Raw genomic sequence first — 23,553 nt, 5'->3', positions numbered from 1 at the left:
TTCTGTTTTGGTTATATCTTTTCCTTAGTTTTGATATACTCACTGGCCACTTTATTAGGTACACCTGTTCAATTGCTCATTAAGGCAAATATCTAATCAGCCAATCACATGGCAGCAACTTAATGCATTTAGGCATATAGACATGGGGAAACGATCTGACACAGCCTACTGTTGCTGGCTATGTCCATTCCTTTACAACCACAGTGTAGCCTACGTGGTTTCTGACAGCTACTTCCAGCAGGATAATGTGCCATGTCACAAACCTCAAATAATCAGTCACCAGATCTCAGTCCATTTTGGGATGTAGTGGAACAGGAGAGTCACATCATGGATGCACAGCTGACAACTGTGCAGCAACTGCATGATGCTTTCATGTCAGTATGGACCAAAATCTCTGAGGAATGTTTCTAGCACCTTGTTGAACCTATGCCACAATGATTTAAGGCAAATCTGAAGGTCAAGAGCGTCCAACCTGCTGTGCCTAGTAAAATGGCTGGTGAGTGTAGATCTAGAGTTAGAGGACCACAAAAAATTGTGTGAAACCTGAAGAGTTGAGTGGCTTATTTATTTTCTGAGAAGAAAAAAATCATACTATGCAAATGTGAAAATATTTATAACAGTAAACAGCAACACTGTCATCACTGCCTCCATGTTACTGCTCTATTGAGTAATAACTGCTTTATATTCTTGAAATGAGTATGATTTATTACCTCTGCTATTTTCTTGTGATTGATGCCCCAAACCTAAAAAGGACCACTTCTGTCAGATGGTTGTCAATGATTGTTTAGAAGATTGTTTTGATGGGTCAGAGGGCTGTTTATTCTGTTGCTGGTAGAGTTAAAAGCTAATACTATGCACACCAAGATCATAATATATTCTATATACTATAAGGTTTATTTATTATAACATCTATGTAAGGTTTTCTTTTTAAAGTCAACTATAGTGGATAAGATGCAAAATAAATTTGATTTGCAGCCAACAATGTCAGGTTTATCATAATAAAAGAATTGAAAAATTGATAATCATAAAATCTCAATATTAATGCAATATTTCACAGTAAAGTGCATTAATGGTTTTAAATTGTGGAAAAATTCAAAAAATCTGTAAAATGACATCTTTATACCAGAAATACAATAGGTTACTATAGATTTTCTTACTATAAAATTACATCAAAAAACATTGTACTGTGTGTGTATGTGTGGTGTGTATATGTATGTATGTATGTATGTATGTATGTGTGTGTGTGTGTGCGTGTGTGTGTGTGTATATATATATATATATATATATATACACAGTAATTTCATTACTGCTATATCAACAACTGGCAATACAAACAGATGTCATTAATATTAGTATTAAAAGATCCTGCCATAGAAAACAACAAATCCTTAATTGTGATGGTCCGCATCAGCAAGCCTTCTCCAAGGTAAAGTTGATTACATCTCTTACAAGTAATACAGTACACAACTCCCGCAGTGATGCATAAGGAGGAATGGTGATGACAACTGATCCTTTGTTGCCAGTTATGTTAATATATTTACATGTAGCACATCTAGAGCAGTTGCATGCTACACTACCACAGCTATTATTTGAATGGTTGGAATATTTTGTATATTTAATTTATTTGATTAGCTATTTGTTTTTGTATACCCCCTTTAATACACTTTGTATTTCTTTTTCACATGCAGATCACATGCAGAACATGTGCCTTATGAATTAGGTACAAATTGATTCTATACAATATATTTATTTTTAAGTATTGTATATGATGTGATCCTTATGGTGGTTTACTGACTTTTTGCATATGGGTAAGCAAAATGTGTTTGCTGTATTCATCTTGACTTTACTAACTTAAACGTATGGAGAAAAGACATTATTGAAGCTTTTAAAAGTAAGTTAAATGGTTTGTGACTGCCTGTCATAATTACAGGCTATTCCTTGCTCTTCAGGCATATAGAACAGTCTTAGATGAATTCTTAGATCAATTGTTTCAGATGATCTTTCTTCATACAAATGTAACTCACATTTATCTGAGGCGAGGCACTGCCACTTTTTTTTTTTTTTTTTTTACTATTTGTAAAAGTTGCTCTTTTCCTTTTCAGTGTTTAGTGATATTTAAGCCTTCAGTGACCATATTGGGAAGCATTTAGTGTTATAATGCACAATGTATATATCTGCGTTATTACTTACTGGGTTTCATTACTTCTCAGAGAAAAGGGACGAGAAATATTCAAGTCATTAATAAAATGTTCTATAGTAAACAGAACCAGTTGAGAATGAAGAAGGTGGAATAGGTTGTCTCCCAGTAGAACACTGCTGAAAGACAGTGGTAAAACACTACACTCAAGCTGTTTGAAACAAAGCTGATAAAAGGCACCTGTTCAGTTATTCACAACTCTTATTAATCAATCACATCTTACTGGACAAGTTCCCGCTATCTACAAAATCGCTGTGGTCACTCCTTTACTCAAAAAACCTGGTTTGGACCCTTCAGTTCTGGATAACTTCCAGCATATCTCTAATCTTCCTTTTCTTGCTTAAATTCTTGAACGACGTTTCCAGTCAGCTTCAAAACTATTCTGAAACCCACAATCTCTTTGAGCCATTCCAGTCCGAATTCTGTCCTTTCCACAGCACTGAAACTGCTTTAATAAAGACCACTAATGATCTGCTCATGTCTGTGGATCTTTGACACAGTAAGCCAGTCTATCCTTATGCCAAGGCTGTGTGAGCTGGGCATTCCACTGCTATGCAGATAACATACAGATTTATTTTAGTACTAAATGCAATAAAATCCACCTCTTGATCAGATAGAAACCTGTCTATTAGAAATCAGGAAATGGATTAAGTGCAATTTTATCTTGCTAAATAGTGATAAGACTGAACTCATGCTAATCGGTTCTAAATCAATTCTCAAAAAAGCTTGTTCTCTTTCTCTCTCCATTGATGATATGGTTGTATTTCCCCCTGCCTATAACATTCCTCAAACCTAAACTCTTCTTTCATCAGCTCTTTCCCAAGTTCTGTAGGTGCTATTTGTAAATGTTCTGGATACTGTATATGTTTTGTGTCGATCAATGTATTTTCTTTTGTACTGACTAGTGTAAGCGTTTTGGGGTCCTTGAAAAGCGCTATATAAATACAATGTATTATTATTATTTAGAATTTGATGAGCTTCAAATCGCTGTCAAAAGTCTAATGCACATTTTTGTAACGTTAGATATACATACAGCGTACTTTCAGCATACAGCCCCAAAATATAAGATGCAAGTGCATTCAGATTTCATACCCAGTCTGATAGAAAACAAGGTGGAAAATCGGTGCGCTTTGTCTTAATGTCAGTGGGCTTTATCTCCTTCTGCCTCCCTGTCCCTCTCAATAAAGGAAGCCCTTTTGTGTGCAGCCCCTGGGCAACACCCGTGCTCTTTAGCATTTCCGCTGCACGCACTAGAGACCCGTTTGCGTCTGACCGGCACTTGAAGCTGCAATAGCATCCGAGGCCAAAACGGTGGCTAATCCTTTTAGCGGCCAAGCCTGTGGGCCCCTTGTCTTTAATCACGTTACACACTAAACTATTATCGGCTGAAAGTAACGCTTTACTCGGTGCTCAGGTAGATGGACAGAAAACAACTCTCAGTTTTTAATCGCAATCAAATTTAGCGAGCAGGCTGGCCTTGGATATTGAATTGAGCTGATAAAGTGACTCGATTTTCTTGAGCTGACTTTAGCCTTTAGTCTTATGAGTGACTTTTCATAATGTGGACGCTACCAAATGTACCAGTGTCACTCAGACTTACGGGAAATTCAGAGAAAGATACAGGGGTTTGTATTCTAAATAAGACATCCGGAAAAAATGTGTCCGAAAAGATTTCCATATAACGTTTCACAGTAGAATCACCAGTGTTTCATGTACATTGGTGTAATTTGTACTGAGATGAATACTGTAATTTATTTTATATATAATATATAAATTGCTATTTAAATTATTGTGTACTTTATTGGGTGCTTTAGAGGATTTCACACTGTCAACTGTTACGAGCATACTAAGATCTATAAAGTTATTATTGCGCATGTAACCTGTTAGTGCTTATTTTATATATCTATTTTTATATTGTTCATATTTATAACATAAATGTAATAACCACATGCTAACCCACCAACCCTCGTTAAATATAAGTGGTTTTCCTTTCTATATTAACAATTAAATAAGTAAAAGTATCATTTCCAATCTGGGAAATTCATTATAAAATTAACTATAGTGTAAATGTTTCCTTTTTTCGTTATTTTTCCATGAGCCCGTGTTTATTGGTCACAGATTTGTACAATTTTTGCTCATCAATAACTGGAAAATGGCAGTGGAAGCAACACTAATAGGTTTAAATTAAACAAGAACAAGGGTATGAGGGGCGATGAAATGTTTTACGGTGAAAATGAGAAGGTCTGTGTTTGACGTCAGTAAAGAGAAATTGCCACTATAAATATGGGGGATACGGCGGCGACTGATGGGAAAACATAACCGGCACACTGAGGCGGACCAAGACATCTCTGAGAACTTTATCTTTAAAAAAAAATTGAAAGTTGAGCATGCAGAATTCAAACAGTTCGACATCATCCACAAAAACCATGCGTAGAGCAACATCTGAACTGGAGCGCTCCGATTCTGTCACGGTAAGAGTCAATATTGATATATCTATAGGAATTTGGTCTGATTATCACACTCAAGCAAAAAACATTTTCTCTCCGTTATTTTCCTTGTCATTGAGAGCGCAACGGTCCCTGGAGGACACGCTTGCGTGCGTCTTTTGGCATTCCCAACTGTTAGGTGTTGCGCCCTGAATGCTAAACAGATTTAACCGACAACGGCAGAAAGTACAGAAGTAAATATTATAGCAGCTCAAGCGCGAAATACTAAGTTAAAGCTCCAAATCAGGTTTACAAAGACTGCATTGAACTTTATATGAGCTTTTGAAGTTTATATGAGCTTTTTCAGGTTTACATAGACTGTAGTGAAATCTATATGAGCTTTTATAAGTCGCTCTGGATCAAATGCCGTAAATGTGAATGTAAATGTTTTGGAGATGAAAATCGTTTCATATTCATCCTGGAACTAAGCAGTGCCCCTCTACGTGTACAGGTTGATTTACACGTTTTCCAGTGATATTTAGTCTTTTAGTGATATTTTAGCGTTGTGATAGGCAAATGATCGTCAAAAGCTTTACGCACATTTTGTAGGTGATTTTGGATATGTAAATCGCTTCCATGTGATGTGCAAAATGTAAGCGATGTTGCAAGAGCAAACCATTTAGTTGCAGCATCTCACAGAAAAGTTTAAGGTTAGAATGACAAAAATCGTTATCCCACCACTGCATTTCTCAAGCACACCTTTCTTTTTGTTAGTCACCTAAGTTTGTGGGTCGGCGGCAAAGCTTGATAGAAGACGCGAGGAAGGAGCGTGAGGCGGCGGCCGCCGCGGCAGAGGCCGCCGAGACGAACGAGCAGATTGTATTTGAGGAGGAGGATGGCAAGGCCATGCTCAACCTGTTCTTCACGCTGAGGAGTTCAAAGGGCCCCGCGCTGTCCCGTACGATGAAGGTTTTCGAGGTAGGAACAGTCCACGCAAATAGAACCGTGGACAATCTGCTGTAGTACTTTCATTTTTTGCTGGACCTTATGGGAGAAGTGGTGTGTAATTGCAAATTAGAAAATTGACTGGCAATTTGGCAGCATTTGGTTCTAATCATTATTGAGTGCAGCTTAGAAGTTAAGCAAAATCAAATCTTCAGACTTTAGCTGTCATTGTCGATGTAATATGGGTAGGAAATGTATTAATTCTAACCTTGCTCCGAAAAGAAAATCAGCTTGATTGACAACTTGTTTTATATACATGTGTATGCATATTTTACACACATACACACACACACACACACACACACACACACACACACACACACACACAACTATATACATTTTATAGCATAGATTGTTGTTCCTATATATCATATTTTCATATACCTTGACCCATAGGCTGTTGTCACTAAAAATGTAACAAATGTGTTGTTAAGATGATGTGGAAAGGTGAAGCAATAAATATGACCAGTGTAGCTTGTGTTATCAAATGATCACCTTACAATTCAAGCAAAAATGTGTGCTTGTCTATAGAGGTCCTTCAACATTTAACATAGTTTTAAAAATGTAATATTGTAATATGGCTAGGTCGTCAGATAGTTTCATGGTTCTATGAAATAAATGTAAGTTTAGGAATTATACAAATTCAGATAATACAAAATAACACAAAATTATTTTTAGATTTGTCATAGGCCTGAAAAATCTAGAATACTTTCAAAGTGGTGCAAGAACTTGAATTTATGCTTCCCGATTCGATATAGTAATCTGGTCATGCAAATATTTCTAGCATTTTCTGTTTCACTGTTCAAAAGATATCAATGCTTGTTGTGTCATGTATAGACATTTGAAGCCAGGATGCACCATCTTGAGACAAGACGGAAGCATAAGGATTGTCTGGAGGATCTGGAATACTTTGTGCGATGTGAAGTTCATCTATCTGATGTTAGCACACTTGTTAGTTCCCTGAAAAGGATTGCAGAGGATGTCAGAACTACTAAAGAGGTTAAATGTAAGATTTATATTTCTATTTATCAATACAACATGCATAAAAAGTTGCCTTCTATTGGAACTGCACTTGAGATATATTTTTTTTTCATTCTATTCTGTTAAGTTCACTGGTTTCCAAAGAAAATTGCAGAACTGGATAAATGCCATCATCTGGTCACTAAATTTGATCCAGACTTGGATCAGGATCACCCAGTAAGTACATTTAGATCTTCATCACAAGGAAGAGTGAACTCATAAAATTCTGAACCTGTAACATCCTCTCCTGTAGGGTTTCACAGATCCTGTGTACAGAAAACGGCGAAAGATGATAGGGGATATTGCCTTCAAATACAAACAGTACGTCAAGGCAACACAGTAGCCTTTGCCAGTGATTTTCTTGTTGCACTGTTGTGTTTTAGAGAAATCTGATTGATTTGCAAAATTTGATTTGTCTTCTTTCAGTGGTGAACCAATCCCTAGAGTTGAGTATACTGAAGAGGAAATTGGAACATGGTATGAGCTGTTAAATTGTTTATAGTGCAACAAAAGAAAAAGAAACAATTCAAAGCCATGCCTTTAGATATGCAAACTTAATATATCTCCTTGACTAAATTTATAGATAAGTTGATTTGTTAAGACTAACTGTTCAGTCTTTTGGTGGATTTCTGATTTTACTCAATAGCAACATGCAATGCTAACTCAATCACTGTCAGAACAGGCTGACCACTTTTAAGATGAATTGGTTTACACAGATCACCTGCCCAGCTGTGTATTATGTTAACATGTTTTCTGTCTTAGTAATGAGATTTGTGATTTGATGTAGATACCACACTGAAGAATGTCTTGCACCTGTGGCAAGACCAGAAGTGACAGAAGTAAAAGTAAAATGAATTTATTAGCTTTATATAGTTTAACTGATCCCACTTTATCTCTACCTCCCCTCCCTGTCTCTCCATCTGTGTGTTGGGTATATATTAAAAGGAGAGAGGTCTACAGTACCCTTAGGAACCTGTACACCACTCATGCATGTAATGAGCATTTAGAGGCTTTTCAGCTGCTGGAGAAACACTGTGGCTACAGTCCCAACTGCATCCCGCAGCTAGAGGATGTCTCACACTTTTTGAAAGGTAGATGGATGGATGGATGGATGGATGGAGTTCTCATCTAGAGCAGTTTAACTTGCAGTTAAATTAATGGTCAATAATATCCAGTAGATGTAATAAATAAAGCACAAAAATGGAATGTATAAGCATTTTATGTGGCTATAGATTTTTCTGAGAATTGTCCTAGAAAACATACGACACAGATTAGATAATCTAAAATCAGAACTATTTGTCAAAGATTCTCAAGCAATTCCAAACTAGGAACAATTATATTCCACATCTGCAGTACTTCATAGTTAATCAAGAATGTAATAAAATCAGACCAACATAAAATCCTTGAAAATCGAAACTAAACCCATTGCACCCATCACAAACATTCTTTCATCCACCACAGACATTCTTGTACCCATAACAAACATTTTTGCTCTATCTCAGAGCGTACAGGGTTCCAGCTGAGACCAGTGGCTGGTCTTCTGTCAGCACGAGACTTTCTGGCCAGTCTGGCATTCCGTGTGTTTCAGTGTACGCAGTACATCCGGCATGCCTCTTCCCCAATGCACTCCCCAGAACCGTAAGGATCTGCTGTCTAAATGTTCACATTCAAATCTCCTAAAATGTAATATTTTCCTTGTATGTATCTGCTTGAACCTCAAAGTGAGTCATGGCCTCTTCCCAGGGACTGTGTGCATGAACTCCTTGGCCATGTCCCTATGTTAGCTGATAAAGCATTTGCTCAGTTTTCTCAGGTAAATAAGTTCTATGCCTTCTCTGTGTTTGTTTGGATGTTTGCTTGCTTGTTTTGATAGATATATGACTGGCCTGTGCAATATTAAATATGGACCTTGTATCACTGTATTTCCAGAACATTGGTCTTGCCTCTCTTGGTGCATCAGAGGAAGACATCGAGAAACTGTCAACAGTGAGTATCTCAGTACAAGTCCTCTCATTCCCATTCCAACTGTCATAATATTATATTATGGAACTGAATTTCTTGCGTAGTGTGTAGTGTGATACTGGGGCTTGTATTTGCTTGATTGGTTGTTGGTGTATGTGTGTGTGTGTGTGTGTGTGTGTGTGTGTGTGTGTGTGTGTGTGTGTGTGCGTGTGTGCGTGCGTGTGTTCAGCTTTATTGGTTCACAGTGGAGTTTGGACTCTGTAAGCAGGGAGACACATTGAAAGCCTATGGGGCAGGCCTCCTTTCCTCATATGGTGAGCTGGTGGTAAGTATCTTTTTTGGAGCTAACCCGAGCTTTTAGCTTTATTGTGCTGTGTCACAGATGGCCTTTCTTATGTGATACGGGTGCATTCTATCATCTCAGTAGGAATTTATCTTGGCCCTCTTCCGTTTTCCTTTTTGCCAGCATGCTCTTTTAGAGGAAACAGAGAAACGTGAGTTTGATCCAGAAACCGTAGCTGTGCAGCCATACCAAGACCAGACTTACCAGTCCGTCTACTTTGTATCTCAGAGCTTCTCTGATGCTAAAGAAAAACTGAGGTAAAGAGCACATGATGGTCTCAGCACAAGGAGGCAAATTATTTCTCAGATTGTAAATCTAACAGGATACAGGCATTCTGTGTAAAAAGCATCACAAGGGAATTAGGAGCATTGGATATTTTTTGCTGGAAAGACATGATAAGTCTTTTGCATATATTTATGAAAATGTTTTAATAGCAATAATATGTTTTTATATATTTGCTTATTTTTGATGACAGACTCTATTCTACGGGTATCAAGAGGCCATTTTCTGTGAGGTTTGACCCATACACAAACAGCATAGAAGTGCTGGACAACCCCTTAAAGATCAATATAGTATTGGAATTGGTGAAAGATGAACTAAAGATCCTCACGGATGCCTTGAATGTGCTGGCATGAGCTTCCCGGGTCAAGCCTCCCACTGCTCTGCCCCTGAGTGTTTACTGTGTACCATTTTCCTTCTGTTTTGATTCACATACGTTTTGCTGCAATTGAAGTTGTTGCTTCTAAGGTGGGACTTCTAACCACAAGACCTCATGTTTGAATTAGTTTCCAAAGATTTATTGATCCATTTTGTGCAAAATGGATCCCAAAAGATATTGCCCACTGTAACAAAGATGTGAAAACTACTGAATGCACATTCTATTTATTAAAAAATGAATAAAGATTAAAAATGAACTATATGTATAAGAAAGCCTGTGTAAACACACCTAAATCTTCATCTCTTCCAATTATGAATGTATCTTCTCAATATACGTATACAGTGAGCATAAGTGTAAATAACTTGAAGTATTCTTCTGAAGTCAGTGAACATATTTTATTCTCATGCATTGTCAGAGGTTTTTCAAATGTGAATTTATTGCTATATAACTGACAAAGCAATGAAATTTCTCTTTAATTCTTATGCTTTGGCTCTAATTTGCAGGCGAATGTGAAAAGTCATGCTCCTTGCATTGTGTCTGATTCAAATCCATAATTTCATCTATGGTCACCTGTGAAGCAAACCAAGTGCTGCTAAAATAAAATCAGCATGATGAAAAATTTAAAAATTTTAAAATGAGTGGCTTATTTTTCTCTCCTTAAGAAACCTGTAACTTATGCTGCAATACTGAAAAGTCCTCAATACTGTTACATAAATTCATTCTTTATATAAGTAGACAGTACTTCAAACATTCTTAAAAACATTAGTTCCAAAACTCCCCAACCTACACGATAAAACAATGACACACACACACACACACACACACACACACACACACACACACACACACACACACACACACACACATTACATTCATTCTGAAAACAGTACCTCAAAGTAAAGGAGTAATCAATTATTTAAGGTGACGTAGACTTTAGTGTATTTTGACGTGCTAGAATAACAATGGACTCAGTATTTATAATTGTTTTTGGGGACATTTCAGTGGAGGAAATCCTGTCAGTTTCCACCCTCTGTGTCTGCAAGTCAGTGTCTGTGTCTGCAACCAAACGCCTCTGTAGTGCTTAATGACTTGATTTTAAACACTTTCCCGCTCGATGTTTTCCAACTGGCTCTGGTGGGAAAAATCCTCTTAAAAGTAGCGCGGTCAAGCTAGCCGCGATTTAGCGATTCATGGTCATGTGATTCGTGCTTTAAATCCGAACCCGCCTATATGCGTGATTATACGTTATTTCACTGCTCACCGCAAAGTAACAGTCCCTAAGCAAAGAGAAACAGAGACTTTGGTATTTTTGAAGAGGTTTGGTGTAGAGACACGCTTTTAGTACACTTGAAAGTACGAAACACAGTTTATTTGATTGAACTAGTTAACTTGCACCATTACATTAAACACAATTAGTAATATATTTAAACATCTTAATAAGAATTGTGCAAAATGTTTTTTATATGCTTCTCAGAAGTTTATTATAGAGCTTGACTGCCGGATAAAACAGGGGTTATCACTAGTGAAATGTTGCAAATGTGCAGGGCAGGGTGTACTCCAGGGCTGAAAAACTCCACTGCTAACTCACCATATCACCATATCACCAGATAAAGTTTGAAAGGATTCTAATGCACCAGTTTTTAATAATTCTATATTGAATTCCTTGCATTTGTAATAATGTTTAAATGCCCATTTAATTCAGAGAAAGTATGGCTACATATTTTACTGAATTTTCCCATAATGCCAAGACAGTTCTACTACCATCCAAGAGAGGTAGCCTTTGCCTATCACCAGTGCAAATTTGGACAGATTCTACTGTACCATTTTTTTTTTTCAAACATTAATATTAAATGTCATTTAAATTCATATTAATATCATTAATGGGCTTGGAGACAGTATAGTTATCTATTTCTCAGACATTTTCCACAATGCCAAAACAGTTCCACTACCACACAAGAGCAGGAGCCCTTGGCTATCACCATTATAAGTTTGGACACATTTCACTGTACCATTTCTTCATAAATCCATTTTAAAATTGTACTACCTTTAGGCAAATTAATATACTAATTTCATAGAAACTGATTTTGGACATATGTTTCTCAAAACAATTTCCCCTAAAATGATGACTTGACCATTCACACAACTTTCCACTTAGCATGCCAGCGAAGGCTACCTAGTGAGCACAAGTCTTAGCCAAACGTACTGTTTAATTTGAGTCTTTGGGATGGTTGTTTTAAGCTTGTACGCATAGCTGTGTTGTCAAACTGAAACGTCGGTGTTTGTACATGTAGATCTACATACTTTAGTGATTTTCTTGGAGTAATAGATTCTGCACATATCTAAAATTATTTTATAGATCACAAATATTAACTACAGGAAAACTTGAATGTCGATACTATGCATTGTTATTTTGCAGTGAAATCTGTTAAATTTTTTTTCACTGTTTCTTAGCTGTTTGTATTTAAACCTTTAGCTTTGTTTTCAGAAAAAGAGTTAGCCAATGCTTGAACTTCAGAATCATTTGCTTCGGTATACTCACTGATAGTTTCACACATGTATGGTATTAATATTCCCGATTCTCTCTCATTGTGCAGTGATGATCAGGTCTGATTAAAGCAGCATAGCAGGCTTTGAGTCTGTTGACAGCGGTCTGTCAATCAAGCATACTTACTGTAATATTAGGACCACACACAGTTTGCTCTCAGTTAAGACTGATGTATATTTGTTTTGTTTCTAAACACTGTTTTATCATATTTATGTTCCTTTTCTATTTAGAAATGTGTTTGATATTTAATACAGCACTATAATTTAGTATCACACAAATATTTTTAATGCTCTATAATAAGTTCATTGGAACTATTAAAATAAACTATGAATTGGCGACAATGCTCTTGTTGCCACCAGATGGCAGTCAATAAACACTTTTGGAATAGACGTTTCAATATACTCACTCCTAAAGACATTCTGAAAATGCAGTAATTAAAAGATACCCCGTTTCGACAATCATAACACCAAGATTTACCTAGGTTTTTGTTTTTTTTTTCCAAAAACCACCTGGAATCACCATTCAGTCTTTTTTTTATTATTATTACAAAAAGAAACCCTTAGCTAGATACTTAAAAGCAAAAAACATTTTTGAAAGTCTTTAGTTTATGCTATATTCTCAGATGTAGCCTAATATGTGAAATCATTTCTGAAACAATGTTTTGTGTTTTGATTTCAGATCTTTGGCAACTGGGGTGTCTCCTTTTGGGTTGACCAGAGAGCATAATGATGTTTTAGATCAGATGAATGCATTCATTACAACTAAGTCAAACCATCACAGTTCACAAATACACCGTCCTGTTCGAACAGATCCTTAAGATCCAGAGCTAGTTGTAATGTGTAATCAGTTCCGTTCTCTGAGCATTTACTCTTAAAACTAGCACTCATTTTAAGAGAATCACTGTGGTGAAAATGAATGACAGCGCACAGTTGAATGAATGGAGCGGTAAATGATTTATGATATTGTTCTACAAACCTCCAGGACTTCCTGTTCACTGCGAGTGATGGATGATATGAAAGCAAAGGGAAGCGGTTTAATGTCTTCGTAATGGGGCTTCCAGTAACTCGGATCATTGATAATTTATGACAGGACTACTCTCGAGATGGCGCGCTGTTCTTCAGGTCCAGTAGAGGCGCTATTCTGATGCGAGAATCACTGATGGGGAATCACTCTTGCTTCACAACATTGTGTTGACAAAATATAATTAATTTTACGATCCCAATAATTGCAATAGCAAAAAACCACTGAAATATATCGAAGTACCGGACGTTAACATCAAACACATATTTGAACAAACTTGCGCACATCTTGTCTAAACTCAAGGTAGACAAAGTATAGACTACAGCGTTAACTCTGGATCCTAATGTCAGTGTGAATGTGGTGTATAGTACAAACTAAATAGGAGGTTTACGGTAGCCTATAGAGGGGCCATATTTCAGACCGGGTAAACTATTCCCACAAATTGCCTGCATCGATTAATGTATATAATTGCTTCGCTTAGTGATGGATGACATTTCCAGGTAGGCTAATGTAATTCAATCAAACCAACTCAAGTTCAATTCAGACCTTGCTAATTCCTCGATATCCCGCTCAGTGCATTGCACGGGTCTGGAGCACTTTGCTTGTAAGTGAATTATCAGCATAACAGCCACTATACGTGTAAGGATCAATACACCGGTCAAATATCGGAGGAAATGACAACGGGGAGACGCACGGTACTCCGAATTTGCGTTATAGTCCTTCGTGAACCAGTTCTAAGCAGCCTTACTCCAGACATGCGCAAGAGGCTGGCGGTGTACGGGGAGGAGGGTAAGGAGTAGGGGGCGGGGCTTGGTATATAATACTTCTCTCTGAGAACTTTTGCCCGTCGCCTGATTTTTTTTGGGACAGCTTCACGCAATATCTCTACAGCACCATCTGGGGAACTACCTGCAGTTTCTATTCCAAATACGACGGCAGTTCCTTTTTTTGTATTTTCACAACCACTGACATGGAGGAACTGCAAAACCACAGTTACCATTCTGTTTGCCACACCTGCTTGAAAACAAAAAGTGGCATAAATAAGGTAATCGTTTGGAATACTTTATCGGCAGTTTAGCTGCACCCGCAGGATAGTATTCATTACACAATCTGATTTATGGCATTTGTTTAGTAGAACAGAGGCAAGAAGGTTGCAGTGCGCTTCCGATATGATGATGCATTCAGGTTTCTGAATAGTGAGTTTCGTTTATTAATATTTTATGTCAATGCACCACAGTCAGGAGTGTTGGCGCGTCTATTCGCTGAAAAAAGCACAGAAAACATGCTCAGCACGAGGGGGCGACAATACTTTGGGCCAAGACGGGAGAGTAAAGGCGATTACATGCTGACTCTGGGCTGAGACAGCTGAGTATTGGGTAGTTAGCAACTTGTTGAACATTGTGTAAGAGTGGCCTAAGGAGATAAAATTAAGATTTCGCCCAGCACAAGCAGTTCTGTCTCCATTTTCTGGATATCCATGGAGGTAGTGTTCTTGTCGTGATGGCGTGAATTTCTCTAATGAATGCGATAGCTTCCTTGGGGCCTAATGTTTTAACTTGTATTTCATCAATATATGCTACAAATAAAATTTGCAAACAGGAACTTTAGAATTGATAACGGTAACGTTACAAGTTTACGACGAGCTGGAATTTGGGATATTTAGGTCTAAAGAAATACAGGTTTCGGGCTGAAATACATTTGCACATTTACTTTTAATGGTTTGTACTTTGATATAATGTGTGACAATACTCAATTTGTTTCTCACCAGGTCAGAAAAATGTCTTGGTCAAGTCGAATGATTATGTGCGCCCTGGCTTTGTCACTGTACGTCTTTGAAATTGCTTCAGCTGAGACGTTATGTGGCGGAGAACTGGTAGACGCACTGCAGTTCGTATGTGAAGATAGAGGTTTCTATTTCAGTAAGTACTTTAGCATACCCATTTTACTTAAAATGTTCCCTTAATCAAAAGTGTGTGCGTGCGTGCGTGCGTGCGTGTGTGTGTGTGTGTGTGTGTGTGTGTGTGTGTGCGCGCGCGCGCGCGCGTGTGGGGGAGGTTATGTAGGGAGGGGGGTGAAATGGAGTGCACGAGAGCGCGTTTCGTGCTTTGCTTGGTGGGATTCCGCTGTGGCAGGTACTCGAGAGCGCGCACTTGCAAATGACCAGCTGTAAGGGCGAAGACGCCAGCTTCGGCGATTGTGCTGACTGAGCGCATTCTCTCGCCATATCTCTGATTGCATATGAAAGGGACGCGCACAGTTAAGGCGCGCTGTGCTAAATGAGCCACAATGGCCCGTTTGTTTACTTGCACATTCCGCGAATGAAAGTAATAGTACCCAAGTGACATTCCATCCACCTCGCCCGAAATGTTCCCGGTCTACAACTTATTTGTCTCTTTGTGGAGGATGGAATATACTGTTACTATTTTGATGTAAAACCAGATAGTGTGATGGATACATTTTGTTTTATGCTTACTATCTCATTTAAAATATCATTTAGTTTGTTTACACAATTCCTTTTACAGCCTTTAGCTGACACTTATCCAAAGCAACTTCCAATTATGAGTATGTACAACTTGAGGGTCTTGCTCAGGGACAACTTGGCAGTGGTGGGGCTTGAACCAGGATTACAAGTCAAGTACCACAACCACTAAACTACCACTGCATTTACAGCAACACTTACCACTACCATTGCTATTACTCAGTCCCATTACTTTTGATTAAAAAATAGGCAATAGCAAAAATATTTATTAAATATTTTTAGAATTTCAAAAAGAGCATTCACAAAGAGAGTGTTCTTTGTGTTCTTTTGATCACAGAAGACTACCCATATAGATTGTTATACAATTTAGGACATAGTCAATCCCTTCACACCCTGCCCCGCCCAACCCAGACCCTTCCCTACATGACCCTCACCATAGTTCAGTTTACCCTCAGTCGTGCTCTGTGTCCTACAATCAAAACCCAACTCTAACCTTTAGGAATTTCAGAAGCTTGAACTGATTCCTGAGGGAACACATTTTCTCTACAGTTTCCATGCTCTTGTTTGTCATGTATCACTTCTCTATTTTTCAAGCCTGAATTCCTCGTCCTGCCTTCACCTTGCTGTCTGCATATTTTTTCTTTTTCTCTTTCTTTCTCCATGATGACCTAGTGAAGGACAAGGTCAAAAGCTTTCGGATATTTTAAATATTTACTTATCCCTGCAAGCTTGTGGCCATCAGCTTGGGTTCTCCAGCATCTAACTTCAGTGCTTGCAGGGTATACTTATGTCATTATTTTTGAAATAATCAAGAATAATTTCAAATGGATGAATTAGGCATCTTGACAAGATTATCTTGGACACGATTGCTGCCCAAAGCAGCATTTTCTGAGCCTCTACCTTTCCCCGCACTGTTCCGTTGCAAGTATTTGAATCAATGGTTACTAATGTTGTTCCTACATAGCACAGGCTTTTACTCTCTTTTAAATATAGACCTTCTTTTCTCTCCACCCAACAGCTAAGTCATCTATGTTGTTTGTCCACAGGTAGACCGGTAAGTAGGTCGAATAGCCGGCGCATTCAGAACAACGGCATCGTGGAAGAGTGTTGTTTCAGGAGCTGTGACCTTGCACTGCTGGAACAGTACTGTGCTAAGCCTGCTAAATCAGAAAGGGACCTCTCAGCCACTTCCCTCCAAGTGATACCAGCATTCAGACAGGTACAGTAGCTACCACCATGGAAAAGAACACCTCGTGATTGCCTTATCGCACTTGCCATCTAGCACGCTCCATGCTTTCACAGAAGCCATACATCCTGTCATGTGGGATAGAAGAAAATATAAGCAAGTGTACTGAAATTGTAAGCAAGTATTCCCTCGGAAGGGCTGACCAAGCGGAAAATAATAGGAGCAGCTGAGTAGAGGTCACTTGCAGGTTTCTTCAGAGAGATTAGCTGTTGTCGAATGACGCATGAGGTATCGTGTAAAACGGTGAGGATTGGCCCGCATTCTTTATGGAAATGCAGCATAATGTGGTCGAGATAACTTTGTGCTCCAGTGATCCATTAAAGGAGACAACGGGTAAACAGGCATGCACAAGATGCCACTGTTTCATAGATGACCTTTTATGTCTGATTGTTTTGTTTAATGTGCTAGTACTGTGGCAGTCATGGTTTGAAAGTTTATTCTAGAATAGTGGTATGAACCCACCAGTATTTACTGTGGTAAGAACTGTACTGGTGAAGAGCATAATTTGGGGAAATTTCCTGTTGTGTATTTCATCTTGCTTAAAATGCATGATGTCAAGCTGCCTTACTGAAAACACAAACAGCAAAACTGGTTTAAACCACTGATATATTTAGTCCTCATGATGAGAGTTATGAAAGTGATAAAGTGGTAGAAACCTCAATGGTTTGTTTTTTTCCCCTAAATGTAAACTTAAATACTATAAACAGTTCTTAACTGAACATGATGGAGATTTTGTTTACTCACTGCGATGTCTCTCTTCAGGATATCCCAAGAAAACATGTGACCGTGAAATATTCCAAATATGAGCAATGGCAGCGGAAAGCTGCCCAGAGGCTACGGAGGGGCATCCCTGCCATCTTGCGATCCAGGAAGCACAGGCGGCAAGGGGAGAAGGTAAAGGCCCAGGAGATGTCGGACATCCACAAGCCTCTAATCTCACTCCCCAGCAAACTTCCTCCCCTATTGCCTCCCACAGAAGAGTACGTTGGCCATGAGTGAACCCAGGATAGTATGCACAGAGTTGGAAAAAAAAAGGGGATCATAGCTTTGTAACTGACGTCATTTCTGCGGCAGTCCTCTATATCCCTGCATCCCTCCCTATTCATACTCTTCCTGTCTTTACTCTTGCTGTTTCGTTCACCAACACAAAAGGCACATCTCAAATGAAACTAGGAAGAAAAAAAAAACATTACAGTTTGGCTGATAACAATTTGGTTGACCGCAATTCATGTGGATCCTAAAAACAGGAAGAGTGAAGGAAAACAAATGATGAAAGAGATACATGCTTGTATGAGTCAAGAGGACACCACTGCCAGAAGGGGTTTTGCCAGATTTGGAGGACATCAGAAGGTGAAGAACTGCTAGCACAAGAGAAAAAAGCATTCCACAACATTCTCCTGCAACAGTTGTTTCTTCCAGTTAGACCTTATTTTTATTGGTTACTTTGCACCGCTAACTATAAATGGACATCCACACTGTAAGGAATTGTTTTGTGAAATTAGATTCCTGTTCCAGCACCTTCTAATCACAAACAAAAAAGCAGAGAAGAGTCTGCAAATTGCACATCGCCACGGATTACGTCAAAGTTCTTGTAAAGTAAATAAAAAAGGCACTATTTTTTTATGGACAATGAACGTGTAGCTCAAAAAAATGTCATGGTGCTAGCTTTGTGAATGGACTCAAAGAGAAGGAGGTTTGAAAAGCATGGTTTTTTTTTCTTTGAATATTTACTAAACTTTCCATTTTAAGGAAAGTGATTTTTACGAGAAGAAAAAAAGCCTTTGGGCTGTGGCATTGTGTGAAGGGGATGCCACTGTGTGTTGATGCATTGGAGTGATGCGTGGCATCGAAACATACAGCGCTTGTGCTGTATGCGCCGGATTCCTGTGCTGTCCCTGGGTCAGTGGAAGGGAGCAGTGTCGGGACAGTGAAGGGATGACGTACAGGCCTGGGAGAGCTCTTCCGCTTTCTGCCATGGCTGCACGCAGCCCTTGCCTTGCACTGCAGGAAATGGGAGTTCAGGACATGGAATAAGTGGAATGTTTTTTTCTGTTTTCTTTTCATGAATATGCTTCAAGGAAAAAGGAAAAAAAAAAACCTGTTCAGATTCTGGTACCGTGACATTCCTGTTGTTGCAAAATAGGCATTTTTGATTTTAATTATTTTTCTTAATTTTTTTGTGATGTTGTTTTGCAGTTTGAAGAAAGGCACAAATATCAATTCAAAGGGAAAAAAACGCAATAATGTCAACTAACATTTATTTTTAATGTTTATCAGTAGTATTCACATGCTTTTGCCTGAAAACAAATACTTGATACTTGAATATATATATATATATATACACACACACACACACACACACACACACACACACACATATATATATATATATATATATATATATACACACATATATGCATGCATATATTTAGATTTATATATATATATGTATGTATATATATGTGTATATATATATATATATATATATATATATATATATATATATATATATATATATATATATATATGTGTGTGTGTGTGTATATATGTGTGTGTGTGTGTGTGTGTATATATATATATGTGTGTGTGTGTATATATATATATATATGTGTGTGTGTATATATATATATATATATATATATATATATATATATATATATATATATATATATATATATATATATATATATATATAAAATTAGTTTCTTGGGGACATCGTTATATTCGTTTAGTCTGAGCTGTATCTTGCGTAATGAGCCGCCAAGCTTTTTGTTTGTTTGTTTAAGTACAAATATGGGCACTGTATAAAGGCATTATTTATTTTGTTATAAAATATATATATATGAAAACTGGTCCAAATACAGTAATATACGTAGCACTGATGCTCAACTGATGGATTTTATTTTATATGCTCTCCTTTTCCCATTTTACTTGTAAGGCTTTTTTTGTAGATGCGCTGTACCAAAAATATTTCCTTTTTTCCTTTTGATTTGCCATGGAGCTGTTTTAAAATCAATATTGTAACAGCGGAAGTATCCTGGATTGTTTAGGCATGTTATAACACAAAAATAGGCACATACTCTAAAGACTGTTTCTCTCACGGCTTCTCTTACATGGCATTTCTGATCTGCCAAATGGATTTCTGTTATTAAAATACTCATGCTTGACTTTTCACACTTGTTTAATATTCAGTGATTGTACTCAGTTGATAATTTAAGACAGTTTTGTTCTAGAGGAAAAGGAAATGGTAATTTGCCTTTTTATGACATTTATTTGGTTTCTTTGCAGTATGCATATATGATGAAACAACATGGGTACAGATGTTAAATGATTACAACATATACTGACTTTGGTGTTTAAAGGTGAGCCTTCAGTCAATAGCCGGAAAGAGATGTAAGAAGGTGAAACTGTCATTTTAAATCAGTGTTTACCACAAGAATTGTGTTCTGGTCACAGATCAGTGTAAAGGGGATTCTGCTAACACAGTTCTCCTCCCTGGCTGAACGATGGTCAGCCTCTTGATCTGCACTGAAGGGAGTGAGGTGGTAACTAGCCTTCGTAACGTAGGTCACACAGAGAGGTCCATGTCCTCATCCTCTCTCTCTTGTCTCTCTTTCTCAGGCGGTCTCCCTATTGAGCTCTTTTTCTGACTTTTTTCTGCACGCTCTGCGTCTTACCTTTGATGGCCGTGGTTCGTTCATCCTCTCAAAACCACCCAAGCAACATAAATTCTATTCAGCTGGTAAAGGGCTAATTTACACAACATCCAGGAAGTAAATGAAAAACAGAAAGAAATGAAAGATGTTTTTAAAACAGTATAAAGTGAGAATGTTTTGAAGTGGGACAATGTAAAGAAACAGCAGAGAGCTAAGATGAACTGAGAGAAGACAGCTCTAAAGTACAGTGCTCCTCAACCAACTTAATCACAAAGGTTTCCTGCACATAGATATGGAGGAAAATGAGCCTGTACTGTAATAGAAAATATTACACTGCTTAGTGTCCTGAAGCCACTACATAATCATGCAGCATACCACTTTTCATACAAACCCATTCAGTATCTGTCTGGTTATTCATATCAGTTGTGTGATAAAGCAGTGCAATTATTATTATTATTATTGTTATTGTTATTTGGAGACATAGCATTATTTCCCTACTTCCTGCTAGGACTGCATTCACACTTTGTTTTGAACAGGCTTCTTTCTGTGTGAACAGCATGAAGAAAAAACTTCTTTGTGCTGAGTATGAAGGGATCTTTTGCCTGTCAATGCAACATATTAGTGTCAGTAGCCCACTCAGCCTGTGTGTATTTTTATTGATTTAACCTCTGCACGCTAGAACATCCGAAATGCACATTTCATGTACTTTCATTTTAATATCAATAAAGAAAACATTTTATCGAATAACAAAATGTCTTTTAGTCATATAGACGTTTGTGTGTGTTTGAGTATATGTCCATACATATGCGTATGCAAATTTTTAGAGATTCTTTTTGAGGCAGTATAAATAATTTAGTAGTCCTTGAGGTCTGCAACAAGTATTCTCAGTTCTGCTTTTAGCATCTTTTAGGACTTCACCCAGACTTTGATGGCACATGCATGCATCCCAAAGAGTTAACAATAAGTCTCTGAGTGACCGATAGCTTAGTACAGGCTCATAGGCTGACGGGATGCATATGCCTCTGTAAACTGTATGATTGGCTATTACCAAACCAAAGTGTTGCTCCCAGATGATAATACACTTTACTATTTTTCACAGATAGACAATATAGCCAAAAGCATGCGGACACCTGACCTTCACACCTATATGAGCTTGTTAAACATACCATTCCAAGAGCATAGGCATTCAATATGGAGTTGCCCCCATTTGGCAGCTATAACAGCCTATTCTGGGAAGGTGTTCCACAATATTTTAGAGTGTGTCTGTGGGAATTTGTGTTCATTCAGTAAAAAGGATTTGTGAGTTCATGCGCCGATTTTGGACAAGAAGGCCTTACTCCTGGTTCAACATTCCAACTCATCTCAAAGACTGAGATAAGGGCTCTGTGCAGGGCTGTGTGCAGGGCTCTGCGCAAGCCCCTGGTGTTCTTTCACATCAAAGCTTTGTGCACAGGGGCATAGTCATGCTGGAACAGGAAAGTGCCATCCCTTGTCACAGAATTAGGACCATATAATTGTCCAAAATGTCTTTGCATGCTGTAGCATTAACAATACCATTCACTGGGACTAAGGGGCCTAACCCAGATCCTGAAAAACAGCCCCAGACCATTATCCCCCCTCCACCAAGCTTTAATGTTGAAACCATTCATCCATCACACTGCAAGATAGTGAAGCATGATTCATCACTCCAGAAGACATGTTTCCACCGCTCAAGAGTCCAGTAGCAGTGTGCTGGCATTGCTTGGCGTTGCATGTAGTGATGTTATGCTTGTGTGCAGCTGCTCAGCCATGGTAACCCATTGAGTGAAGCTTCACACACAGTTATTGTACTGATGTTGCTTCTAGAGGCAGTTTGGAACTCTAGCAAATGATGCAACAGAGGACGGGATTTGTATCCACTACGCAGTTCATCACTCAGCAGCCGTGTTCTGTGGGTCTACTGCTTCAAGACTAAACTGTTGCTGTTTCTAGATGCTTCCATTTCACAATGTAGTTGACCTGGGTAGACCTAGTTGTGCTGGAATTGAATGAACAGCCTTGTGGTAAAGGTGGCATCCTATGATAGTGGATGAAATACCTGAATTTAATCATTTGAAGGGCTGTCCACATACTTTTGGCCATATAGAGTTTGTTTTTCATTTTCTTTTTTGCTCAGTGTAATGTAATTCTAGCAACTGTACCAGTATGTCTTTTGTGTGTGTGTGTGTGTGTGTGTGTGTGTGTGTGTGAGTGTATGTGTGTTTTATATTGTTAGGACAAAAATGTTCTGACTATGTAGGAAAACTACAGAAAAATAGTGGCAAACTTCCTGTTAGGACAAGTAAAATGGTATCAATTGGGTAAAGTTCTTCTTACAAAAGCTATGTATCATTTTTTAAAACTGAAATTACAGGAATTAATATTTGTTTATTGGGTCAAAGTTAGATTTTTTGTTTAGGGTTAGGATGAATAAATAATTAATACCAATAGGTCACATATATTTATGACCTCAGAAACTGAGGTTTTAAAACAATGTGTATATGCATGAGTGTAAAAAGGAGAGATAAATCACATGTGTAATGTAATTGCGCTTTAAGAAATGTGCTGAGTAAGGTTGCGGGTCTCCTCATGGAATGTTACAAAGGGAGACAGATTCTTTCAAGATGCTGACCAGCTTGTTAATTAGGTGTTGTGTTGTGTGACAATTTAAATATTAATGCTCCTTCAAAATTCTGTTCCAATAGATTTTACATATGCAAAACAGATGATTATTTCAGAAAGGTTTGCATTTGAAACTTATTGTGATGCATTTACTGAGCTATTGAAAGTTGCAGGAAATTATTGTAATAACTTTTGAGCATGTTTTGTTTAGAAACTATGGTTACATAATTAAGAATCCATACTCATAGCGACTGGATGGTAACTGACAATTAGGTAACTGTGGAACATTGAAGAAATACAATCTTATCTTTATACAGTGGCCCTGCTCTGACCAACATGATTCCAATGTTGGGCAA

At 37.9% G+C, this 23,553-nt stretch overlaps 2 protein-coding genes across 3 annotated transcripts; both read left to right on the top strand.

Moving 5' to 3' along the window:
• Positions 1-4,534: 4,534 nt before the first annotated feature.
• Positions 4,535-10,157, top strand: th (tyrosine hydroxylase). Its single transcript, XM_027029208.2, has 13 exons — positions 4,535-4,668; positions 5,398-5,601; positions 6,466-6,634; positions 6,737-6,825; positions 6,902-6,969; positions 7,075-7,125; positions 7,594-7,739; positions 8,151-8,286; positions 8,392-8,461; positions 8,578-8,634; positions 8,840-8,935; positions 9,077-9,210; positions 9,429-10,157. The coding sequence occupies exons 1-13, from the start codon at positions 4,585-4,587 to the stop codon at positions 9,586-9,588; spliced, it is 1,464 nt and encodes a 487-aa protein (XP_026885009.2). The 5' UTR covers positions 4,535-4,584; the 3' UTR covers positions 9,589-10,157.
• Positions 10,158-14,035: 3,878 nt separating this feature from the next.
• igf2b (insulin-like growth factor 2b) lies at positions 14,036-17,978 on the top strand. Of its 2 annotated transcripts, none has more exons than XM_027029207.2 (4): positions 14,036-14,221; positions 14,945-15,095; positions 16,702-16,874; positions 17,664-17,978. In XM_027029207.2, exons 1-4 carry the CDS (start codon positions 14,147-14,149, stop codon positions 17,898-17,900), a joined length of 636 nt encoding a protein of 211 aa, XP_026885008.2. In that variant the 5' UTR covers positions 14,036-14,146; the 3' UTR covers positions 17,901-17,978. The 2 variants fall into 2 exon arrangements, with proteins under 2 accessions (XP_026885008.2, XP_026885007.2); XM_027029206.2 differs by lacking the exon at positions 14,036-14,221 and adding an exon at positions 14,532-14,659.
• Positions 17,979-23,553: the final 5,575 nt, after the last annotated feature.

The sequence above is a fragment of the Electrophorus electricus genome, chromosome 2, assembly GCF_013358815.1.
Source record: "Electrophorus electricus isolate fEleEle1 chromosome 2, fEleEle1.pri, whole genome shotgun sequence".
Classification (NCBI taxonomy): domain Eukaryota; kingdom Metazoa; phylum Chordata; class Actinopteri; order Gymnotiformes; family Gymnotidae; genus Electrophorus; species Electrophorus electricus.
The sequence above is the reverse complement of the archived record's forward strand: the minus strand, read 5'-3'. Positions and strand labels throughout refer to the sequence as shown.